We start from the raw sequence: 26,521 nt of genomic DNA, 5'->3' as shown, positions 1-26,521 counted from the left end.
AATGATATTTTGAATGACAAATAAGTTTTTTTACACACAAAAACCTGAGGTTCTCTCATTTAGGTACCATGATTAAAACGTTTACAGCAGTAATTTCTCTATTGTTCCATATTTTCGCAAAACTAACCATTGACTGCGCTCCTTTATGTTGAATTTTAACTTCCATACTAACTAGTGTCTTTTTTCCCTAGAGTCAAGAAATACGCACTATAATTAAAGCACGTGGCATAAGTTTTCCGAATGTGACGGGGAAGACGTTTGCAGTTTTCCGTGTTGACCGGAAACATCACCTGGTCTCAATTGTTTCTATGATAGGTGAGTATGGGCTCTTTTAATTTTTGTCTGCATGTGATACGTGAATACACTAACATGTTCTTGCTATGATGAAACCATTTTTCAAATGCATATATATATGAGACCACTGTATACAATGATATTTCTTTGACTGAGCTTGTTATAAGCATGGAGCATTCACAGCAAACATTGACCTTACGTGAACTATCGGCTCATGTGGGAAGTAGACTCTTTCAGGTACTACATGTTGCACAAAAAATTTGATTAAATCGACAATAAAGTAATGCTATGTACCGGTCTCGAGAATTTTATATAATAACCTCTAAAAATAAAAACGAAATAAATTAAATGAATTTTAGGTTATTTATTGCCCAAGGATTGCCAGCACCGATAATCACATACAGGTAGACATGTGTCTGTTTAGAACTTGTGTGATGGGCTCACAGCATAATAATATTAATTGTAACCAAGTGTTGACATCACACATCAAATCTAGAGTGTGGCCCAAATTATTTCGCTGTATTTCTGAGGTTCTGCTCTCAAAATGCTTAAACCACTGACTATAGTCAGTGATTTTCACTATGTGATATTCACTATGTCAACGTAACGCATACAAATAACACTCAAAATCGCACAGAACGCTCTCAAAAAATAAGTTAACCTGTACTTGTGATCAATTATCTGTCGGCATCCAAATGCGACATAAAGCTGACCGTACATGTTTTTTATACGTCATCGTTTGAATTCTTAACATTACAAATTATAGAATATGGTGCATTAGGAAGATGAACTAAATCTCATGTCCCAAAAATAGCTCAGACAGTCTGCCCAGAATCGAGCAACAGTAGTTGCCTCTTCAGTTGCTTCAGTCAACTATTCATTTATATTTTTACTGGCAGCAAAAGAATATGTTCACCTCACTTGTTTGTACCAAGCGGATCCACAAAGAGACTGCATATTCTTCTGCAGGGAAAGTAAGAGTCCCTATTAAATGTGGATGGACTGTCATACATCAAAGATGACTTTGGAGATTAGATACAGAGTACTGGAACATTCTGTCTTTTGTTAAACACAGTGTTATACCATCCCCCACATCTTGGAATAACATGGAACTTCAGTAAAAGATATTCTCATAAAAAATTCAGTTGTCCATTAGCTTGTAGGTTCGTTCATGTAGATATTAACTAAGATGAGCGAAAGGATGTCAGCCTTTCATCCGCTCATTTATTATTCTAGACCTCTGCAAAGCACTGATGTCCAAGCAGGAGAGTCTCAGTGACACATTTCGGAATTATGATCTCTTTTCTTATCCCATTCCAACAAACAAGACATCCATAGTCTAATACTGATCTTGTCAAAGTTTTGTATAACATCAGCAGAACAGAGTGATGAATTCCCCATCACATACCAGCTACATCCATAGATGGTGCTATTTTATTTATAACTAGCCTTTTCTGTGTGTCTTTTCCCACATATGCATTCAGCACATATACTGAAAACACCTCCTCCTCTCCCTCTCTTTGCCCATTTCCTCCAACCCACTCTCTAGCCATATCTTTCCCCCCTCCCTCCATTCATATCCTCCTCCTCCACTTCCTTTTCCATCTGCCCAATACCTCTCTACACCTTCCACCTGCCTCATGCATCTCCCCTTCCTCCTCAACCTCTCTGTCCATTTCCTCCTTCCCTTTCCTCTGTTCATAGTCTCCTCTATCCATTTCGACCTCCCCCCGTCATGATCAACAGCACATGTATCCTCCACAAAGCAGACTGATACTGTTCCCACAACACACCTATGACTCAAAGCAGGCTCCAGGTCAGGAGCTTGAAAATTATTTATTTTCCCCTTATGTACAAGCCCCAGTACAAAGCAGGACAATGCTGCTTCAACATAACCCACTTGTCATGCAGGGCAGCCTATATGTCAGAGCCCAGAAAACTGTTTCTTTCACCTGGCATGCAGGCTGCCCAGCACTGCAGGTTTATTTGAAAGCCTAATACCGTTCACACACAGCATGCCTGTTGTGCAGAGCAGCCTATATGTTGGGGCTGGAAAAGCACATTTTTACCCTTATCTCCACTCCTATTGGAGATAGGAGGTTATAAAGCCTATGGTGTTGATACAATTATGACCTGAACCTTCTATGGTAGATTTGTTTGAAATCGATCCATGAATTTGGGAGGAGATCCCAGAAATACATGCATACACTCTGGTCTATACATGTAATAGAGATATTCATTGTAGCTAATCTGTCCGAAATGTACATCTTAAACCATGTCAGAGGTAAGAATATTGTGTGATGAAGAAGTGCACTATGGACAGCAATACAGTACTACTGGCAATTAATATTTCAACAGCAGGAAGGACAATAAATAACTAATTTTTAATTATTCATGCATACATAGTAGAGTAGAAAGAGTACATGCTTGAATTTTTAGGTGATTTGGAGTATACAAGGTGCAAAATTTAGTTCATAGAGCCACCACCTCTCACAGTAACATCAGCTCTAACCCTGTTGGGTATCGAGCTGACCTGGGTTTGGGTGACAGGTACAGGTACATCATTTATTGACAGAGTTCACCAATCATAATTGCTAGCAAATGGTGGTATACCACTCTCACAGATGTTTTCAGTGGGTGTGCGATCTGGATAACATACCAGTAACAGCTACAGTCATACTCCCACTTTATCGAAATAGGTCAAGATAGCATGGTTCACATGCAGTCATGTGTTATCTTGTTGAAAGATAAGATTAAAGAGTCTTGAAGGCAGGACACAGTCACTGCCTCCACATCAAAAAATGTAACACCTACTGCCTAAATTTCCAGGTATGCAAACCAGAGATGCTGGTGTTGTACAAGGGCCATATTGAAAGTAATGAGCAAAAAATGGTTCAAATGGCCTGAGCACTATGGGACTTAACGTCTGAGGTCATCAGTCCCCTAGAACTTAGAACTACTTAAACCTAACTAACCTAAGGACATCAAACACATCCATGCCCGAGGAAGGATTCGAGCCTGCGACTGTAGCAGTTGCACGGGTCCAGACTGTAGCGCCTAGAACCGCTCGGTCACCCCGGCCGGCAATGTGAGCAACAATTTTTAAATTTATTTATTTATTTTTTGTTCAAATCAAGTACATCACCTTCATCTAAGTATTTTCTACCACTTTTAAGCATAGTCTCCATTCCTTTGCGCACGTTTTTCCTTCTTTCTGCAAGTTTGGAAATACCCTTGCAACAGAAACCCATCCAGTTTATCGAAGAGATTAGTGCACTGCTTGCCAAATATCCTTCATCATCTCATTGTATAGGCCACAGATTTGTTTCTTAATAGAATCGAAAAGATGATAGTTGGAGGATACCCAGTCGAGACTATAGGAGGGTTGCAGAAGAGTTTCCCACCTTATTGTTTGTCCACATTCAAAAAAATCAGTCAGAATCTTTTCTTGTCACATACTGTGTAGGCAGTTCAAGGGTGACCACTACGGGCTGATGACAGTACACATGCTCCCATCTTGAAAATGTTTCACCCATCTCCTGTGACAGCTGGCACCAAGGGAGACATCTCCATAGACAACTCTGAATTCTTGAGGTGACTTTCATCAGCAAATTTTCTCTCTTTAACAAGGAATTCAGTGGCAGGTACATGGAGGTATAATAAGAGGAGTTTTCATAATGTAACAGACTTGAAGCCGACGTCCACCATGTTAGTAGCCCCAAACATTAGCTTCTGGTGGAAGTGTTTTCATGAAAATGTCAGCTTGCACCATTTACAGGTGTACTACTCGTTCTGGTTGTAGTCTAAAATGTAAAGGAAAACGGAATCACATTTCATTCGCAAGTGGACTCATTCAAGTGATATTTTCTTTTATATATATATGAATTTAAGTTTTGCAAGTTACTTTTACTGTAGTGGTTTTATTTCTGTGATTTGACATTAGATTTCCTGTCAGTACAATTCGAAGAGCTCTCTGGCTGAACATTGTGAGAAGGAAGTATTGCGAACCGTCCAGACATACCAAAATATGTTTTCAGTATTTTCAGGAAGAGGACATAGACGAAACATCAGTTTCGTCATTCTGTATTAAGAAAAATGCTGGTTATGAAAGCAGCATTTTCACATAATATACTTTGCTCCTCGGATATTGCAACGAAGAGAAAGTTACATTAACGAGGCTAAATGTGTTCGTGTTATTGGATCAAATATTCCTTTAAGATCAGGAAAACGTCTGCAGATGCCTACCTGACACTGTGTTATACACGAAAGCACTGTAATATTTACTACATAAAATAATTATTGCGTGGACACGGCAGAACAATAGTCAATTGTAAACAGTTGTCTGGTAACATGTAAGGGCTACTGCCATGGCGGCGCCGGCTTCAAAGCAACATACAGTGTTAGCCTGTAGTGCCGCCTTTCCTTATTGTACCTCCATGGGCAGCACGCTTTCGAAACGAAACATTGGTATCGTCATTTTGGAAGCACTGCCAGTGGCCACGTGACAGACGCTAATGACGTCACGATATGACAACGTTTGATGTAAAGTCTGTAGGTTAAGATCCTGCAGTCATTTTTGCTACATTGTTTGAACTGGAATTTTAACAATGAAATGCTCACAGCTTTCAGTATGGCCCTCGCAGAACCAAGGGAAATACCATCTCGCTAGATGTAGGTCCAGTATCACCATGACGAGCGCTAACAGGCAACGTTAGTTCCCCTTGGTGCCCCCCACGCTTGGATAAGTCCAGCGCGATGCAGTATTCATCTGAAAAGATGAGCTATTGCCACATCTTTGACCAGTGTTGACATTGGACGCACCGCTCTCTCTGATGCCGCCTAAATGAAACTCGTAACAATGGTCACCATGCAGACAGTCCGTGGCGTTTCAGGCGTCGTCACACTGCCCTATTTCATATATGTATTGCTGCAAATATCCTGACTGCTCTTTCGCAGCGTGGCTGTACGGTTCTGTACACCCAAACGAACAATATGTTTCTCCTCATGGGCGCTAGTCATATGCCACCGTTGAAATCCTGCATGGCGTTGAGTATGGCCCTCTTAAACTGATAGATTCAAGCTTCACACGACAGTCACGGGATCCCGACCGACGCGAACAACGATGTCTTGGAACTGTAAAGCAGTTTCGGTAGACCGAGATCCTATCGCTGTCGAATTCGGGCACACGTTGATAGACGTTCCCCAACTTACACGAGGTACAGAACGGTCTTCGCATAAACAACCTACATTTAAATACGATTTCTGAATAAGTAACGTGCTACGTAATCTGAATGTTATTCATTTGCATACCCAACCAAGTAGCAGATTGCAGGCTAATTTGACGTTTGTTGGATGCGGCCTTCAAGGTGTTGCATTCTTAATAAGCAGCAGTGCGTTATTAATACTCTGGAGTCAGCAGACGAAGCCTCTGAATCAAATGGTTCAAATGGCTCTGAGCACTATGGGACTTAACATCTATGGTCATCAATCCCCTAGAACGTAGAACTACTTAAACCTAACTAACCTAAGGACATCACACAACACCCAGTCATCACGAGGCAGAGAAAGCCTCTGAATCCATGCAACAATACACGTTATAAAGATAGATGTATGTACATATGTATGCATGTATGTATGTTCCACATCTCCTCTTAAACCACTGGAAAATTTTCAGCCAAGCTTGGTACACATATCCACATATCATTTTTGTCTGGGAAGAATCGCTGTGGGTATAATAATCACCTACCTATCAAAGTGGCGGAGGTGAAAAAAAAACTGTGTACCCCACGACACGTGAATATCCATACTTTATTCATCCAGTATTTGAGAATGTAACAAACTTTACACACAATTTCAAACCCTTACGAAATTCTTTCTTGCTGACAACCCCCACAAAACGATAAAAGGAAAAAAGTTTATCGCTTACTACATTTTCGCTGTTCATGGAGTAAAACTAGCGCAGGAAGCTTGACGCTTAAAAAAAATGGTTCAAATGGCTCTGAGCACTATGGGACTTAACTTCTGAGGTTCAAATGGTTCAAATGGCTCTGAGCACTACGCGACTTAACTTCTGAGGTCATCAGTCCCCTAGAACTTAGAACTACTTAAACCTAACTAACCTAAGGACATCACACACATCCATTCCCGAGGCAGGATTCGAACCTGAGACCGTAGCGGTCGTGGGGTTCCAGACTGTAGCGCCTAGAACCGCTCGGCCACCCCGGCCGGCTTGACGTTTTAATTTATTACTTCTTTACTACTTAAATGTATTCGCGACACATTTTGCACACTGTATTCATATATACCACTGAAGGTATCAGTAAAATAGCATTGCACGACACATAGTTCAGGAAATATGATGTCAAGTACTGAGATGCGTGAAAAACTGCCTCTTCATTCATGCCGTTTTAATTTATTACTTCTTTATTACTAACTCTATTCACAAAACATTTCGCAGACCGTGTCTAAATATGTCACTAAATGCATCTAGAAAAATATTTCATTCTACGACACATAGTGACGAGATAGGGCGTCATATACACTGAGATTCGTGAAATCTGCCACTTCGTGCATGACATTTTAATTTCTTACTTCTTTAGTACTAGCCCAATTCACAATACGTTTGCAGACAGTAGCCACATTCCCCGCGTGATATTCCTGCAATATCACTGTACTACAATAGTTCAGGGGGTGCGACGTCGTAAACATTGAGTTACTTGGAAATGAAGCTGCACAGCGAAATTCGCTAGAGATGCAGGCGAAATAGGTGAACAAATAAGTGCAAAATATGTTAAATATGTGTGAAATATATTTTACGTGTGCGTACATGGGCAACACCATGGGTATAAAGGTCATCCTAAACCCCTGGAACGATTTCAGTCAAATTTAATACACATGTTAGTTATAATCTGGCAAGAAATACTGTGGAGATAAGGACCACCAACTTCCTTTGAAGCGAGTTGATAACATGGAGAGATAAAGCAGGAGGATGAGGTGGACGAACAGAGAAGGTGAAAGAGGAGATGGAAAGGTAGAGGGGGAAGGAGGAGATGAAGAGAGAGGGGGGATGAGGAAATTGACAGAGAGAGCAGGGAGGCAGAGGTGGACGGAGACAGGGGAAGGAAGACTTGGAAAGAGAGAGGGGAGGAGGAGATGGACTGAAAGAGGGCAGGAGAAGATAGAATCAAAGATAGAGAAGGAGGAGATGGATTAAAGGGGGTAGGAGGAGATGGACAGAGAGCGAAGGATGAGATTAACAGTGAGGAGAGGAGCAGATTGGCAGAGAGAGGGGAGAAGAGGAGATGCACAGTGGGAGGGAGAGGGCAGATGGACAGAGAGACGGGTAGGAGCTGAAGGGTAGAGAGACTGCTAGGAGGAGGTGGACAGAGCGTGGCAGGTGGAGGAACCAGACAGAGAGAGGAGGTGGAAGAGATGAGCAAAGAGGAGAGGTGGAGGAGAAGGGCAGAGAGGGGGAGGAGGAGATGGACAGAGGGAGGGGGGGGAGGATATGAACTAACAGAAGATTGGAATAAGTAGGTAGTCTGGCAACGTGGGCACTGATCTACCTTACAATAATAACAGCGTCCTTCATTACGTGACTGTTCTATCATTATGTCACTTTTGGCATTTTCGAGTGTGTGCAGCACATTTTCCAATGACTTTGAATAGCTAAAATCGTTTAATCATTTTTGAGAGGACACGAGTCTTATTATAAGTCAGCTTCATCTATACGACTTCTAGAAAGAAGGAAATGAGAAGGATATGTTTAGAATTTAACATCTCACCGCCATCTCCTTCTTTATCCAAGGGATGCAATTTCAAAAAATGAAAAGAAATTTAGCCATGAGTCGCACATCCAATCTGATTTTGTCGCAGATCTAGATTTCAGCTACTGAATATCCATCTTCAGTGCGCTTAAACCGAATCATGTAGACTCGTCAAGTTTGTGACAACACATGTTACTATACGACTTCAATACATACTTAGATTCTAAATCTGGTGCTACAGAAGAATGTTGAAAATTAAGTGAACTGATAAGATAAAGGATGAATGGTTTGGTCATTGTTAGGGATGTTAAATACCACATCTGACAATGCTGGAACATAGGCACGTTCCAGCAGCGCAATGATAAGTTTCAGAAGAGGTTTCCTCAAGACCTTTTCAGTCTTGCCAACTACAGCAAGAAAATACTTGTGGATCTCTCGATTCGAGAATAGCTCTATCTGGCCTCACCTTTCGGCACCCCACCCACCTCGGCATGAACAGAACTGGATTGTACGGACGTCACTCAGCTGCCTTCGTTCTGGAGTTGGAAGATATAGAAGTAACGCGCAGAAACGCTCTTCCCTGTGGGTACCACGGTCTATGTTTGCGGAGAATCACAGACCATGGCGCACCTCCTGCCTTGTCAATTATGCCCCGCATCTTGCACAGAAGATCTTTGGCTTGCGGTACCGGATGTAGTTCAGTTGTAAGATTCTGGTCAAGAATATTACAGCCTGATAATTCTTTTTTCATTTGTTTGTAATGGTAATTACGGGGTATTTAGTTGTTTCTGACTCGAATAAATAAATAAGTCCCAAAACAAATACAACGAATACAAATGAGATTTCTTAGAGCAGAGAAGCGATGTAAAAGAATATATAAAATACTAAATGAATACATTCGAAAGGAATTGAAAATTTAGTCTGTGAAAGAAAAACTGGATGAGAATAAAAATAAATGGAATGAACATTTACAAACAATGGATCCAGACAGACCACCACGTAATGAAGAATTTTAAATCGAAAGGAAGATGATGCCCTGGCAGATCGAGAAAAAGGCGGGAACCATAAAAGGCCACAATTGCTCTAATGTGGAATGCATAAGAAGAAGAAGACAGAGCTTCACCGACAATCGTTCTTCCCAAGCTCCATTCGTGAATGGGAGAGGAATTGTGGTAAGGATAGTGGTACCAGAAGTACTCTGTGCCACACATACACTCTGAGCGAGGTGGCCCAGCGGTTAGAACACTATACTCGCATTCGGGAGGGCGACGGTTCAGATCCTCATCCGATCTTCGTGATTTAGGTTGTCCGTGACTTTCCTAAATCACTATAGGCAGATTCTCGGTTAGTTTCTTTAAAAGGGCACTGCAGAATTCCTTACCCATCCCTGAATCGTTCCAAGCTTCTCCAATAACCTCGACGTCGACAGTACGTTAAACCCTAATCTTCGTTCGTTTTTCCTTCCGCCACAAACCGTAAAGACCTTACTGACATCGATGTAGCTTTACATTTAAATAATCAATCTTTCTACGTAGCAATAAAATAATTGTGTAATCAGTTTTGTATCGCTTTATGGGCAGATAATTCATCAATGCCTCATAGATTTACAGAACCAGCGTCATTATTTTCCATTCTTCGACAATTCTGAAGACAATGACGGCCAAAAATATACTCATACTACAATCTTAGTCGAAGATTTGTTCGTTTACTACATAAAATGAAGCTTAGTTGAGTGTAATCCAAATTGCTCAATATTTTCCAGATCCGTCACCTGACTGGATTGTCGGAGTCGCCGGCCTGGAACTCTGTCTGCAAGACTGCACCTGGGTGGAGTACCTGGAACTGAACCTCTACCCGTGGGACATAGGGACAGACAGTGGAATCACATATACTGTACGTAAACAATACTACAACGAACAAAGTTACTGCCGTTACGTACATAGTTCTCACAACTATTTCTTGTGCAGTCTCCTAATATGCCAACAGTCCCCCAAGACGTAATTCGACGCATCACGTCCAGCTTTCCGAACAACGAGTCATCTCCCTTCTTTGATAAAACTGGTGCTCCAATGAAGCCACTCGCTCGTCTCTACCTCACGAGGCAACGGCTATACGAAAAAAGCTGCACCGATTATCCGACGCGAGATTCTGGCGAAATGCCGGAAAATCTTCAGGAAGGCAAGTAAACTATTGACTTAATTTTATTAATTATTTCAGAATGACATCCTTGAACAGTTTTCGTATGTGGCTGTAAAACGATATGTTTTGTCTCCACAAAATTGTAATAATTATTATAAATTTTAATGGTCTTGATTGCAATATAATGATGTAACACAGCAGAAGTAAAGTTGTATACAATTTTAGTTGTCAGATCCTCTGAGTTATGAAATATATGAACTGAGAAACAAGTGAACTACCTCACAGGAAATTATACTGATGCTGGTTAATATACGAGGGTTGAGTGGAAAGTAATGCCTCCACCTTCGTAACTCTTCAGCAGTTGGCAGCATTGGTATGCGGCAGGTAGTGGCTTGTTCCGTAGCCTCTTCTCTACAGCTCCAGTTGGCGGGAAGCCTTAACATTGAACGGTTGTGCTGTTACAGTGTAAAGTATGGAAACCTGCGCAGATGGTCAGTCAATGCGATTTAAACAACGTGCAGTCATTGAATTCTTGACGGCAGAAGGTGTCACCCCAAAGGAGATTCATCAGAGAATGAAAGCAGTTTATGGTGATTTTGTTGATGTGAGTACCGTACGTCGTTGGGCGAGTAAGTTTAAAGATGTCGAGGCGGGAACATGTGACCTGCGTGACAAACAAAGAATCGGACGTCCTGTAACAGCAACCACCGAGTTTCATAAGCAAAATGTTGATAGATTGATTCAGGACGATCGTCATATCACTCAGAGAGAAACTGCAAGCACAATTGGTATTTCACAAGAACGTGTGGCTCACATTGTTGCTTTGCTTGGCTATCGGAATATCTGTGCACGATGGGAACCCCGGATGCTAACTCCTGAAATGAAAGCGCCAGACTTTAACTTTGCCAGGAATTCCTCTCGCGTTACGAGAATGAAGGTGACGCCTTTCGCCATTCACTTGTGACAGGAGACGAAACGTGGATATACCATTACGACACGGAGACGAAGCGTCAGTCTATGGATGATCGAGACAAAGACTCGCCCCAGAAAAGGAAATTCAAGACGCAGCTCTCAGCTGGGAAAACAATGGCCACAATGTTCCGGGACGCAGATGGTGTTATCCATGTTGATTTCCTTGATCGTGAACTACAATAAATTCAGAGCGTTACATCACAACGCTGCGAACTCTGAAACGACGGCTAAAAAGGGTCCGAATGGGAAAGGGAAATGTTTTCCTGGAGCATGACAGTGCCAAACCATACACTTCACGTGCCACCACAGGAGAACTTCAGAGACTGAATCTCACCACCGTATTGCATCCTCCGTACAGTCCAGATTTAGCACTTCCATCTGTTCCAGATAGTGAAAGACGATCTGCGGAGACAGCATTATGCTTCTGATGAAGACGTTGACTGTGAGACTGTGGTTGCGGAAACAGTGTCAACTTCTTCCGTGACGGCTTAAGAAAACTTGTTCATCGTTGGCAGAAATGTGTCCAATTGGTTGGCGATTATGTGGAAAAGTGAATATTGGTAATTAAAGATCACATTCTAAAGATTATTTCTGCGCTTGATTTATTAAAGTATTTCCATCCAAACCCAATTAACGAAGGTGGAGGCATTACTTTTCATTCAACCCTCGTACTTATAAATCAGTCATCACCTATAGTAGAGTTCCTTTTACGTGTAAGAACTATCCACCAAATAGAGCTTTATTTGGTCACTGTTTCAGACTGTATGTGGAGAATGGGCTGACACCAGTTAAAATGCCTGACTTGGTACAAAATGTCCCGTTTCGGTCTTGTCTAGGCAAAAAAAAAGTTCAGCTTTGCGTGTGTTACGTACAGTCTGCTGGCCGTTTAGCACGAGACATCATTCACCCTGGTGCACAGAATTATTATTACAGATTTTAAAATTTTATGTTCTGTCAAGAAGCCTTTTAAGTATTTCAAAATTACGTTGTAGGTACAGTCGCAACAGAGCTAATTAACTGGACTTACGTCATACTTAAGTTACTACCCACTTGCTCTGTTCACAAAAGCATACAAAATCGCAGACAACTAGAACCGTACTAGGAGCGAGGTCACACTAAAATTACTCTCTTCCGTCTTTCCTGCTGCTGCCAAAAGGTCAGACTCAGGACTGAACTCAGATTAACACAGCTACTCACCGATCCGGAGTCCGCCGTCTTGCAAAACTACGTTCCTACCTTTGTACAGAAACATTCCCGATAGCTCGCTCTCTGCTTGACACTGTCGTAGAACGTCGAGAAAAAGTGAGAAAAATAAGCCAAGGAAGGTGTTACTGAAGCCTACAAGCAATTATAGAGCAAATATGGTATAAAGACAATCTATTATAGAGACACAACGATCTCTGCTGCTCTCGTTTGACATGTGCTACATTTTCGACGTAGCCCGTGCATAAAGAGCTACCACGGAGAACCATAAAGTCAGCACACTCCTTCCCTACGAGTTCTATATGGGAACGCCAAAAAACACAATACATTACCAAACCTATTGGAAATCCGTTGACATTCAAAACACCTTCCAGTCTCCTCGTAATGGATTAAGAAAAAGGGGGGCCTGTATGCTTTTCAAGCGAATTTTGTGCCATTCTTCCTGCAAAAAAATGGCAATTTCAGGTTATGACGATGGACCTGGTTAGCGACCAGGCACCCCTCTCTTCAAAGTAGACGACGAAGGCTCCATAATATGGAGATCTGGTAACTGGCAGCCTATGGAGCTGCGGCAGTTCATCCTCGTCCTCACAAAAACCAGTCCTGGGCGATGCGAGCTGTGTGAATAGGGACCCAGTCGTTTAGAATACAGCATCGTCATTATAGAACAAGCATTGTACAACGGGATGGACCTGGTCAGTCAAAATGGTCACATAATCCTTCCAAGTAATGTGACCCTGCAGAGTAACCATAGGGCCCATGGAATACCACGATATGCCTACCCAAATCATCATCGAACCCTCCGTTTCACTCTTGGGACGTAAACTCGATCAGAGGATGGAAACGATGTGAAACAAGACTCATCCGACCAAGTGACATTCCTCTATTGCTCCATAGTCTCCATAGTCCAGGTTTTACGTCCACACCACGTTTTCCTGCTACGGGCATATGTATCACTGATAAGTGGTCCTGAAATTCCAGCTCACCTTAAAATTCCCTGCTTATGTAGCTCCCTTCGTGTTGTTTTCGTGCTGACACAGTTTACGAATATGATATTCAGTTCTGCAATGACTTTTGCAGTTATTTTGCGTCACAGTCATCTTCAATGACCGCCTGTCACGATTTCTTAACTCTCACTTTCGCCCACGCTGTGACTTAGCGGATGATACTTTGCCGCTCTCCATGCATACGATACAGTGCCTCTCGAAATACCAAACACTTCGGCTCTCTTTATGTACGGAAGCAACCACTATGCGAACACCAACAATTTGTCCACGTTCGAATTCAGTTAACTCCGATATAATGCACTCACAACTACACACAACAGTATTGTGACCACTACTGACACTTTCAACGATTGAGGATACTGCAGAGGTGCCGCTCGTGGTCAAACACAACAGCGCAGTCTGCAGCATTGGCTACCATCTGAATGTATGTTCAAGCAGGCATTTATCGCTCTCTTTCTACACTTGTGTCCAGGCCCTGCATAATCTGACAAGTGGAGCTTCAAACAAAACTGCAGAATATCCAAAATACTGAATTTAATTTAGGAAAAGTCAGACAATATTGTAGTGCATTCTTGTCGCACGGAACAGGTAGTGCAGCGACTACAGCTGTTGTGAAATACATGAAATTTGATGGCAGTTGCGGATATGGACAAACTTAAATTGTATTATTCAGCTGGAGAACTTGGTAGGCAAACGTTATCCTACCACAGATCTCGCTAGCAAATTACAGGGTGAACATAAATAAAAACGACAAACTGCAGGGGCGGATTCATGACTGGAAATGAAAAAAATAGGGTCCTATGAACATGTGTCTAGAAATGCATCGTTTCACGGTAGATGACGCTGATGAATGACAGTTCCTCTGACCACGAGCCGTGTGTTCCTTGTGTGTTGCAGACTGCCTGATTGACGCAGTGTGTTGTAAGCAGCTGAATGGTTCGGTATTCATGTCGTCAACAAGCCGAGACGGTGTTTGTGTACGGCCAAAGGACAGGTCGACAGGTAGCACGGCTATTCCAAAACACGTACTCTCACAGATACCAACCACATCACAAAACATTTAAAGCCTTTTTCGACGTTTGTGTGATCGTGAGTCCTTTCAGACAGACGAACGTGCAGGGAGGGAGGCGGACTGTGTTCTGCAGGATACTGAAATCCTAGTACAAGCTGAGGCAAGTGACCTGCCAGCATGGTGGGTAAGCCAAAATACGATTATGTGTATCCTGCTTTACAACCGCTCCTATCCCTATCACCTGAAATTCCAGGGACGCCAATTTGAACATCAGTTGTGACGTGGATGCGATGCAGCTCTGTACTGTGCTCCAGGACAATTTGTTGTCTTTGCACGCACACCGTCCATTTCTGGACACATGTACATAGGAACATTTTACTCCATTTCCAGTCAGAAATCCATCCTTGCAGTTTGTCTGGTACATTAACGTTCATCCTTTATATGTCTTGAACTCAAATCTTTTATTTAAAGTGATTGAAATACCTCAAGTAGATTAATATAATCAGATAATGAAGAACAAAATCAAGAAAAATGGGTCCCCTAATTCTGAATAGTGAGTGTTGTTGCTCTATGAAATCTAACCTAAGTATTAATAAATGTTGAAATGAATTTATGTCAGTGCTAATGTGTGTGCAATATATTTGGTTATTTCTTCTTCTGTTGTGTAAATCTACATGCCTGACAGTTGTAGATCCATGAACACATAACGCAAAGTTGTTCATGTGAGAAACATGGATTTTCCAGGTTCAATCCACATATGGCCAATATTTGAACTTGCGCTTTATTTATGGTCCAGAAGTTATTGTATCCACTCCAGGACCTTCTCTTGCGAGTGCACACTTCCCTTCCATCTTCGGCAGAGAACCGCACCCACACCCAAACAGGCCATACTAAGGGCTGAATATGTAAGTCCGGTAATATGCACCCATTGCCGTTCACTCTGTACACTGTGACACATCCTGTACTTTGCTGGGTTTTCCACGAAAAAGGGCATAATGCCACCCAGTGCAAAGAACGTGCCTGAATGGGATATGAAAAACCTTGGGTACCCCAAAACTTCGCCAATATCATATGAATAAACCAGAATCAGTAGAGGTATTTTTGCTATAAATAGAAAATATATGAAGTAAATGTTTTAGGATGAGTAAGGACGATAGAAGTATCGTATAGATTGTCATCTTGTTGAGGTCGGGTGCCCTGCTAGTGGTCCATGTCTTCCCAACTCGATACTTCGACGCTGCAACTCGACGTCTTCATCAGGCGTTCTCTGCGACTGATTGCCTGGCTGACCAAGTCCCATATTTATGGGTGGGTGGTGCCTGGAGTTCCGTCTGCCATCCACTGCGGATCGGGTGCATCCCATTCGGCCGTCGCCCGCAAGGCCCTCATCCGCGCCGATCAAGGTGTTGTCTATTCCGTACGCGCCCGCTGCGGCTGTCTCCTGCGGTTGCGGCTGCCTCCTGGTGTTCCATAATGGGTCCGCAAGACCTACTTCAACACCGACTAGGAACACTTCCGGGTGCACCTGGTAGAGACGTTCGCTGCGGTACCGGGTCCTGATGTTGATGGCGTGGACGCCACACTCGCAGCGTTTTCGAAACTCGCAATCAGAGCGGCTGATGCACCAACGCAGCACAGACGTCAGAAGCCGCGGGATTTCTCCTGCCAGTTACCGCCGGACATCCTGCAGATGATCCGGGAGAAGAACCAGCTGGTTCGAGAGTGGCACGTCACCCGCCAGGCGGTGACAAAAAATCGGATCAACCGGATGCGCCGCGCCATACAGTACGCGGTCCCGGAACACAGGAACAGGGACTGGGCTGGGAGGATAGCGACCCTGAACGTCGCAGACGGCACTGCTTGGCAAGCAACCAAGCAGTTCCTTCGCAGGAGGCAACGAGTCCCACCGCCACACTTCGGACAGCATACAGTGGCCGAGCTTGAAGTCAAAGATGGGGTACTGGCCGATACCTTCACGGCCAACTTCACGCTAGTAGAAGAAGATGTAGATAACGGTCATATCCCAATGGTGGAAGATAGGCTCCGTGTATACCTCGCGCCAGAAGACCCTGAGGACTCCATCGAACCCACAACGGAAGACGAGGTTCAATGGCAGCTACGGCACATCGACCCGGGCAAAGCGGGTGGGCGCGATGACGTCTGCTGCGCAATCCTGAAGGAGGTCCCCCCAGAGGCTGTGAAACTGCTCACGAAGATATTCAAAGCCATCCTTAGGGCAGGCCACTACCCCTCCCCCACCCCCGCCATCCCCCCATCCCGCCTGCAAACATGCGGAGGTAGTGGCGATCCCTAAGTTTGGGAAAGACAACAGGCTAGCGCAAAATTACCGGCCTATCAAAGGTATTTGAACGAATGTATGTCAGGAGACTGCTCCGTCACGTCGGAGAGGAAGGCCTGCTTCCCGACGAGAAGTTCGGTTTCAGGAGGGGGCACAGGACAACACACCAACTGCTGCGACTAGTGGAGCAGGCGATGGGGGTGCTGGAGAGGAGGGAGTACCTTGGGGCGGTACTCCTAGACGTTTCCCGCGCCTTCGACAGCGTGTGGCACGACGGTCTAGTCTACAAGTTACTAGTACAGGGAGTTCCGGTGTCACACTCCCGCCTGATCCACTCCTACCAGGCTGGACGTACCTTTCACTTGAAGATATAAGACGGGACCTCAACAGCATGGGAAATAGGCGCCGGAGTCCCACAGGCCTCAGTATTGGGGCCCCTCTTGTATACCCTGTTCACGGCAGTCATGCCGCGAACGCAACGGGTACAGACGGGGCTGTATGCCGATAATACAGCCCTGTACACCAAGAGCATCAACCCACATCTGATGCGAGGAAGATTACAAATAGCCTGCAACGGGCTGGGAGCTTGGGCCACCAAGTGGCGGCTCAAGTTCAATGCAGCGAAGAGCCAGGTTGTGATCTTCACGAAGAAACGTATACCTGAAGCTCTGCCACCAATCTGCATCATGGGAGGCCCCATCCCATGGTCGAACACCGGCAGCTACCTGGGCGTCACACTGGATCGGCGCCTTGCGTGGAAGACGCACATCGCCGAAATACGGGGTAAGGCGCGTGGCAGAATGCGCCTCCTACACCCTATCCTCAATCCCACGACCACACTGTCTCCACACTGCGGAAAGACGCTGTATCTGGCACTTATCAGTCCCATGCTGGAATACGCCGCCGTGGTGTGGGGGAATGCCTCCGAGACTCACATCAGCAGTTTCCAGAAGATCCAGAACAGGTGCCTGAGACTGGCCGCGTGATTTCAGCACGTCCGAACTACATCGGCTAACGGGCGTGCCGATGCTGAAGATCCGCTTCAAGCAGTCCGCGAGACACTTCTATGCTGACACGAGAAGATCCACGAATCCTCTCATCTGGAAACTGGGAAACCAGATTCACTGGCGAGAGACAACAAGATGGCCGGACTTGCTACGAGAGTAGCAACGCTTCTCAGGCAGCAAGAGGAAGGAAAAAGAAGAGTGTCAAACCAGAAGAAACAAATCAAGACGCGATGAATCGAAAATCAAACCAGAGGAAGAAGAAGGAAAAGCAGCTAGACCTGCTAACCCTTCAAACCCAACGAAGCTGCAGCTTCGAGATGACACAAAGCAAGCAAGCAAGCCGCTGCAGGCGTTCGCTATGCCGTCAGCGGTCGCTGCGGCTGTCTCTCGGGGCAGTGTCAGCCTCCGATGTTTCGTATTCAGTCCGTGCCCGTGAGACGTGCTCCTGACAATCTCCCCTTCTACTGGAGTTCCATATTGTGTCAGTTCCCGCTGCAGCAGTCTCTTGCAGAGATGACCGCCGTCCAGTGTTCCATATCAGATCTGCTCCTGTGAGGCGCGATCCCTGAGATCTCAGCTTGTTGATGATGTTCCATATCTCGTCCGTGTCCACTGTCGCCGTCTCCTGTGGTGGTTACCACCGCCTGGTGCTCCATATGTGGTCTGATCCTGTCATTCACGCCTGCATTTATCTACAGTTTGTTTCTGGAGCTGGGAACTTTCCTCCGGTGTTTCTGTCATAGTTCAAACCCCACAATGCTGTTCACAAATCGAAAAAATGCATATTGTTGTAACAAAGTGTTTATCTTCCTGTAAGTTTTGACTTGTATTGTCATTTTGCAACACCTTATCGCAAACCATTAGAAATACTACTTATCAGAGAAACACACCAAAACACAATCAACAAGGCATGCATCAAGTGTAAAATCATCAAGTAATCCCTAACATTAATATACCATACTTCATATCATAAATCATAAACGTCTGCATTATAATCATAAAAAGTTCGCTATCCTCACTTCTTATTATCTCATTAAATCCTCATTATAAAAATCCATAAATCATTGCTTCACATACTTCATATATGACTAATACTTATCTCTTCACTTGACATGCAGCACCAGAGGAAACCCTGGTTATAGCTCAGTGTTAGATTATCTCAGTGCAAGGCGCTGAAATTAAATATCTCCTCTGATTATTGACAGTACATGTTTTACCTGTGCAAATATGTATACGCTGCCTGTTCTATCATTACCATCTGGAATACTTTATTGCATACTTCTGTACATTATCCTGTAAGAGAAAATGCATTATGACGGGCAAAATTCTGTGTAATTGTTTCTCATGTTGCTTTTATCTTCAGTGATCCCTTTGTCTTCGACAAAAAGAAATCGTTGCTGTCTTCTTTTACCTAACCTTTGCTTGTAAAATGAAGGATTGTAAAGATCTGAGTCAGTTCTCTTAGAACATGACATTGCATATGTTCTGTAACAATCGTTGTATCTATTACATAAAAGTCATGACACAGTGAAAATAAACATACGAAATGGCTTATACTTATAGTAATATATGGGCCAAATACATTTGGTATTGTTATGTACACATACATGTGAATTAAAGAAAACCTGTAGAAAAAGCTTAACTAATAACTATCTAAACACTGTTGATGTCAAAAGAAAAAGAAATACATGTTATACATTGGTGCGTTTTTGTCATCATTAGGGAACAGAAAGTCAAATAATTATTCAATGAATGGTTTTATATTGGTGATATGATGAAAGCTTTCGTTCTGAATGTGTCAAGATGTATTATATTGATATGTGGAATTCGTTGAATCCGAAATGGAACGTTATGAAGTAGTGCAAATTTCTAACAGCTGTTCTTTGCTTTACAAGAAAATGGGCGTGCTTGAGCTAAAACTTTTTGTCCAGCCTCGAATTTACTAATGTGACTTACTTTCTTATGTAGCATTTTTCTCTTCCCAGTTGCCTTTTTACATCAGAAATTGCAGTGTCAATTAATTCATGATGTAGAGGTAATTTCGGGAGTACCGCAAGGAAGCGTGATAGGACCTTTATTGTTTACAATATACATAAATGACTTAGTTGACAACATCGGTAGCTCCGTGAGGCTATTTGCAGATGACACGGTTGTCTACAAGAAAGTAGCAACATCAGAAGACTCTTACGTACTCCAGGAAGACCTGCAGAGGATTAATGAATGGTGCGACAGCTGGCAGCTTTCCCTAAACGTAGATAAATGTAATATAATGCGCATACATAGGGGCAGAAATCCATTCCAGTACGATTATGCCATAAGTGGTAAATCATTGGAAGCGGGAACGACCGTAAAATACTTAGGAGTTACTATCCGGAGCGATCTGAAGTGGAATGATCACATAAAACAAATAGTGGGAAAAGCAGGCGCCAGGTTGAGATTCATAGGAAGAATTCTAAGAAAATGTGACTCATCGACGAAAGAAGTAGCTTACAAAACGCTTGTTCGTCCGATTCTTGAGTATTGCTCATCAGTATGTGACCCTTACCAGGTTGGATTAATAGAAGAGATAGATATGATCCAGCGAAAAGCAGCGCGATTCGTCATGGGGACATTTAGTCAGCGCGAGAGCGTTACGGAGATGCTGAACAAACTCCAGTGGCGGACACTTCAAGAAAGGCGTTACGCAATACGGAGAGGTTTATTATCGAAATTACGAGAGAGCACATTCCGGGAAGAGATGGGAAACATATTACTACCGCCCACATATATCTCGCGTAATGATCACAACGAAAAGATCCGATAAATTAGAGCAAATACGGAGACTTACAAGCAGTCGTTCTTCCCACGCACAATTCGTGAATGGAACAGGGAAGGGGGGATCAGATAGTGGTACAATAAGTACCCTCCGCCACACACCGTAAGGTGGCTCGCGGAGTATAGATGTAGATGTGTAGATGTAGACGTAAATACTGTGACTTGGGAAAAGAAATAAGTTCTTTTATTGCCCGGTGGATTTTTATTCTTCAGAACTAAAGGTGGCGAGAGCAATGTTGAATCTTTAGGAAATGAATTAATTTGCCCTGAAAAATCTGAATATATCTGTTCCATTCAGTGTGCTGTTTATGATGACAAAGTCAACTTAGTTTTCTTGTCTCTTTCATTATTCTTTCACAGGGTTTGGCGGAAGTGTAGTACCTGGAAATAAAAATGGGTTTAATCTTTCTGTTGTGCAGTGTATATGTCCAAGTTGGGGAACGAAACTGTAGTCCATTGTCAGATATAACCTTTTCTAATTGTCCTGCGTGTGGTAAAAAAATTTTAGTGAATGCAGTTGAAACAGTTATAGCTGTAGTTCTGCGAAGTGGCGTAAAGGAAACAAATTTAGATTTCAGGTCGACTGCAACAGATATGTAAGAAAAACCTTTATTGCTCTTTGTAATAGGCCCGCAGAGGTCGACCACCGCTAAATAACGTATTAAATGTGAATAACTGAGAGAAGTGGAGCCAAATGTGACGTAGTGAAAGATTTTGCTTGCTAGCAGAGTCTGCATTTCGCCAGAATGCGCCTCATTCTTTTCTCCATGTTCATGAAATAGGATGGTTGATGAATCATGTGGAAACACTTCCTTGGTCCGTAATGAGCTGAGAAGCCAAGTGTAACTGTCGGGTTTTAAACGTAAAAGGATGTGATTTCGTGCCAAGTAACGAAGTCTGACAGTAGAATTTTGTTTGTAATGCAGTATTTGTCTGGATCCTTATCCCGTTCTTTGGCAGTATCTTTTAATGCTGAGGACACAAAGTTTTCAAACGAAAATTTTTGGATGTAACGAAAACTGAAGTTTGAATGAGAAAACTTTGTGCAAGCAGAGGTTCGTGAACAAGTAATAGATCTTTATAAAGCATCAGCGGCTACATTTCGTGTGCCTGGAATATGGATGGCAGTACAACTGAATTCTGGAGAGAAAGTTTCCATCACCCCAGACGATCATGTGAAATTTAGCGGATATGAGGAAATGAATTCACGGTGGTCTGGATACACCTTCGTATGTTTACCATACAAGAAATAACGAAATTTTTTAAAAGTCCAGACGACTGATAATGTTACGAGTTCTGTAATAGAATAATTTCTTCCTGCTAGGGAAAGTACACAACTGTCAGAGCAATACTTCTTGTGACGATCACTCCATTTCCTTTTGTTTCCTGGAAGAGATAAACCCCAAGGGCCGTTTCGGAGCTATCTGTTGCAATACGAGAATTTCTGGAAAGATCTGGGTGTGATAATACACTCAGCTGGCTGCTACACTGGTAGTGGAGGCTGTGTGGCGTGGACTGGGCGGTTTTTTAGGTTAGAAGGCCTCGGAAAAGTACGGGGTGGGCTGCAATCTCAAAGGGTGCATGGCAAAAACAGGACGTGCTTGAATCAAGGAACAGTCGGAATTGTAGTTGAAAATTGTTGTAGCTGTGCTGGGAAAGTCCCTGAGCTTCAAGCGCTAATAGAAAGCACAGAAGCTGAAATCGTTATAGGTACAGAAAGCTGGCTAAAGCCTGAAATAAGTTCTGCAGAAATTTTTACGAAGTCTCAGACGGTGTTCAGGAAAGATAGATTGGGCAGAATTGGTGGTGGAGTGTTTGTGTCTGTCAGTAGTGGTTTATCTTGTAGTGAAGTCGAAGTAGATACTCCGTGCGAATTGGTATGGGTGGAGGTTATACTTAACAGCCGAACTAAGTTAATAATTGGCTCCTTCTACTGACCCACAGACTCCGATGATATAGTTGCGGAACAGTTCAGAGAAAATTTGAGTCTCGTAACAAATAAATACCCCACTCATACGGTTATAGTTGGTGGGGACTTCAACCTTCCCTCGATATGTTGGCAAAAATACTTGTTCAAAACCGGTGGTAGGCAGAAAACATCTTCCGAGATTGTCCTAAATGCTTTCTCCGAAAATTATTTCGAGCAGTCAGTCCACGAACCCACGCGAATTGTAAATGGTTGCGAAAACACACTTGACCTCTTAGCCACAAACAATCCAGAGTTGATAGAGAGCATCATGACTGATACAGGGATTAGTGATCACAAGGTCGTTGTAGCTAGGATCAATACCGTTTCTTCCAAATCCACCAGAAACAAACGCAAAATAATTTTATTTAAAAAAGCGGATAAAGTGTCACTAGAAGCCTTCCTAAGAGACAATCACCATTCCTTCCGAACTGACTATGCAAATGTAGACGAGATGTGGCTCAAATTCAAAGATATAGTAGCAACAGCAATTGAGAGATTCATACCTCATAAATTGGTAAGAGATGGAACTGATCCCCCATGGTACACAAAACAGGTCCGAACGCTGTTGCAGAGGCAACGGAAAAAGCAGGCGAAGTTCAGAAGAACGCGAAATCCCGAAGATTGGCTAAAATTTACTGACGCGCGAAATTTGGCACGGACTTCAATGCGAGATGCTTTTAATAGGTTCCACAACGAAACATTGTCTCGAAATTTGGTAGAAAATCCGAAGAAATTCGGGTCGTATGTAAAGTACACAAGCGGCAAGACGCAGTCAATACCTTCGCTGCGCAGTGCCGATGGTACTGTTACCGACGACTGTGCCGCTAAAGCGGAGTTATTGAACGCAGTTTTCCGAAATTCCTTCACCAGGGAAGATGAATGGAATATTCCAGAATTTGAAACACGAACAGCTGCTAGCATGAGTTTCTTAGAAGTAGATACCTTAGGGGTTGCGAAGCAACTCAAATCGCTTGATACGGGCAAGTCTTCAGGTCCAGATTGTATACCGATTAGGTTCCTTTCAGACTACGCTGATACAATAGCTCCCTACTTAGCACTCGTATACAACCGCTCGCTCACCGATAGATCTGTACCTACAGATTGGAAAATTGCGCAGGTCGCACCAGTGTTTAAGAAGGGTAGTAGGAGTAATCCATCTAACTACAGACCTATATCATTGACGTCGGTTTGCAGTAGGGTTTTAGAGCATATTCAAACATTATGAATCACCTCGAAGGGAACGATCTATTGATACGTAATCTGCATGGTTTCAGAAAACATCGTTCTTGTGCAACGCAGCTAGCTCTTTATTCGCACGAAGTAATGGCCGTTATCGACAGGGGATCTCAAGTTGATTCCGTATTTCTAGATTTCCGGAAAGCTTTTGACACCGTTCCTCACAAGCGACTTCTAATCAAGCTGCGGGCCTATGGGGTATCGTCTCAGTTGTGTGACTGGATTCGTGATTTCCTGTCAGGAAGGTCGCAGTTCGTAGTAATAGACGGCAAATCATCGAGTAAAACTGAAGTGATATCAGGTGTTCCCCAGGGAAGCGTCCTGGGACCTCTGCTGTTCCTGATCTATATAAATGACCTGGGTGACAATCTGAGCAGTTCTCTTAGGTTGTTCGCAGATGATGCTGTAATTTACCGTCTAGTAAGGTCATCCGAAGACCAGCATCAGTTGCAAAGCGATTTAGAAAAGATTGCTGTATGGTGTGGCAGGTGGCAGTTGACGCTAAATAACGAAAAGTGTGAGGTGATCCACATGAGTTCCAAAAGAAATCCGTTGGAATTCGATTACTCGATAAATATTACAATTATCAAGGCTGTCAATTCAACTAAGTACCTGGGTGTTAAAATTACGAACAACTTCAGTTGGAAAGAACACATAGATAATATTGTGGGGAAGGCGAGCCAAAGGTTGCGTTTCATTGGCAGGACACTTAGAAGATGCAACAAGTCCACTAAAGACACAGCTTACACTACACTCGTTCGTCCTCTGTTAGAATATTGCTGCACGGTGTGGGATCCTTACCAGGTGGGATTGACGGAGGACATCGAAAGGGTGCAAAAAAGGGCAGCTCGTTTTGTATTATCACGTAGTAGGGGAGAGAGTGTGGCAGATATGATACACGAATTGGGATGGAAGTCATTAAAGCAAAGACGTTTTTCGTCGCGGCGAGATCTACTTACGAAATTTCAGTCACCAACTTTCTCTTCCGAATGCGAAAATATTTTGTTGAGCCCAACCTACATAGGTAGGAATGATCATCAAAATAAAATAAGAGAAAACGGAGCTCGAACAGAAAGGTTTAGGTGTTCGTTTTTCCCGCGCGCTGTTCGGGAGTGGAAAGGTAGAGAGATAGTATGATTGTGGTTCGACGAACCCTCTGCCAAGCACTTAAATTTGAATTGCAGAGTAGTCATGTAGATGTAGATGTAGATGTAGATCATTCAATAAAACACGTTTCAAATACAGAAATTCGATTAGTGCCTGATCATTCCAGAACCAATTGGAGTTTTTACCACTTATCTGACAAATTCTTGTATATCCAAAGCCATATAATGAATGAAACGCTTAAAAAAATTGACGAGGCCAAAAAATCTTTGCAGTTGTTTTTTAATTATGGGTATAGTGATGTCTCAGATAGCTTGAAGTTTATCTGGGTCAGGTTCATTCTGCCAACAGACGTGATGTGGCTTAAAAACTTAATGGGTAATTTTCCAAACTCTTATTTACATAGATTAACTGTAATACCCTGGGATGACAATGTATCCACTAGTGCATTCGACGCACTGTTGTGTTTATGCCAAGTTGCTTCTGCATTAAGTATGTCGTATACAAATGTTGTGATCGTTTCTTTTAAGTCAGATGGAAAAATAGTATTCATACCACGAATGAAAGATGCTGATGATATGGTAAAGCCAAAAGGTAATTTGGAGAATTGACAATAATTACCAAAGCCTAAGAAGGCAGTGTACGTACAACAACTGAGGTGGAGTTATATTTGCCAAAATCCAGACTTTAAATCTAATGTCGAAAATTCTATTACTCCATGAGCCTTTTGTAGCAATTCATTAAGTGTGTGTGGTGTATCTGTCGTGAATCTAGCGCAAACATCAACAATTCATCTTTTTTGGGGGAACAAAGTGTAATGGGCTGATATACCGACTTGCCGCCTTGTGCGAGTATGTATTCTAATTCTTGCTTCACTTTGTCTCTATAAATGTAAGTTACTGAGTAATGCTTGAAACAAAAGTCTTATGAGGCTTCACTTCATACACAAACTCTCGCGTAGTACCAGATACATTGTCAAAACATGTGAATGTGATTGCAAAACTTCTGGTAACTGTTGTCTGTCTTCGTCTGTTGCTGCTTCACAATTGTGTACCTTGGGTTTGATTGCCTGTGAAACGTCGAAATTAGATTCTACATCTGCATTGTCTGTAGCAGAAGATGTGTCAGTGAAAAATGATGTATACCATTGTCTATTCTTTGAGTATGAAAAAAACTCTAATCTGTTTATTTCCTGTTCATCCACTGAAATGGTCTGCTGAAACTGTAATGTAACTTGCGCGATATTGTTGTGTAATAGAATATAAAAGTCTTCAAAGACCAAAATTGCTTTATGTTCTGTCAAGAAATCCATACTTAGCATAACGTCAGTAGTTTCAAGTGGGACTGTCCAAAAAGTGGCATAAAGTGTTTGGCCATGTATAGTAATTTTGAAGTGTGTCGATAGCTTTACATCTACACCTTTTCCAGAATCAGCTCGTCTAACTTAAGTCTTTTGCAATGGGAATGAAGGGCAAAAATTATACCCATTGCATTTATTAAATGCTGCGTCACTAATCACTGTAACCGGAGATGCAGAATCAATTATTGCAGTGAAATTATGTGGGTCAATTTGTATGTTTATAATCTGGTAGAACACATTCTGTTGTGGCCTTTCTTTTTCCTGCATCAATGAGTGAGACACGCTTTTTAAAAAAAATTGAGTTGGATCAAGGATGTGGACAATGCTCTTAGGAAAAAT

The 26,521-nt window shown here is 42.8% G+C and overlaps 1 protein-coding gene across 1 annotated transcript in view; it reads left to right on the top strand.

Moving 5' to 3' along the window:
• The window catches only part of LOC126252562 (spondin-1-like), a 692,355-nt gene that overhangs the window by 423,178 nt on the left and 242,656 nt on the right, over positions 1 to 26,521 (top strand). The window contains exons 6-8 of the mRNA XM_049953462.1: positions 192 to 315; positions 9,823 to 9,953; positions 10,028 to 10,238. Coding sequence (XP_049809419.1) covers positions 192 to 315; positions 9,823 to 9,953; positions 10,028 to 10,238 — 466 coding nt within the window. The remainder of the gene's footprint in view (positions 1 to 191; positions 316 to 9,822; positions 9,954 to 10,027; positions 10,239 to 26,521) is intronic.

This window comes from Schistocerca nitens, chromosome 4 (assembly GCF_023898315.1).
Source record: "Schistocerca nitens isolate TAMUIC-IGC-003100 chromosome 4, iqSchNite1.1, whole genome shotgun sequence".
NCBI classification, from domain to species: Eukaryota; Metazoa; Arthropoda; class Insecta; order Orthoptera; family Acrididae; genus Schistocerca; species Schistocerca nitens.
Note: the sequence above shows the minus strand (reverse complement) of the source record. Positions and strands in the feature narration are given on the sequence as shown.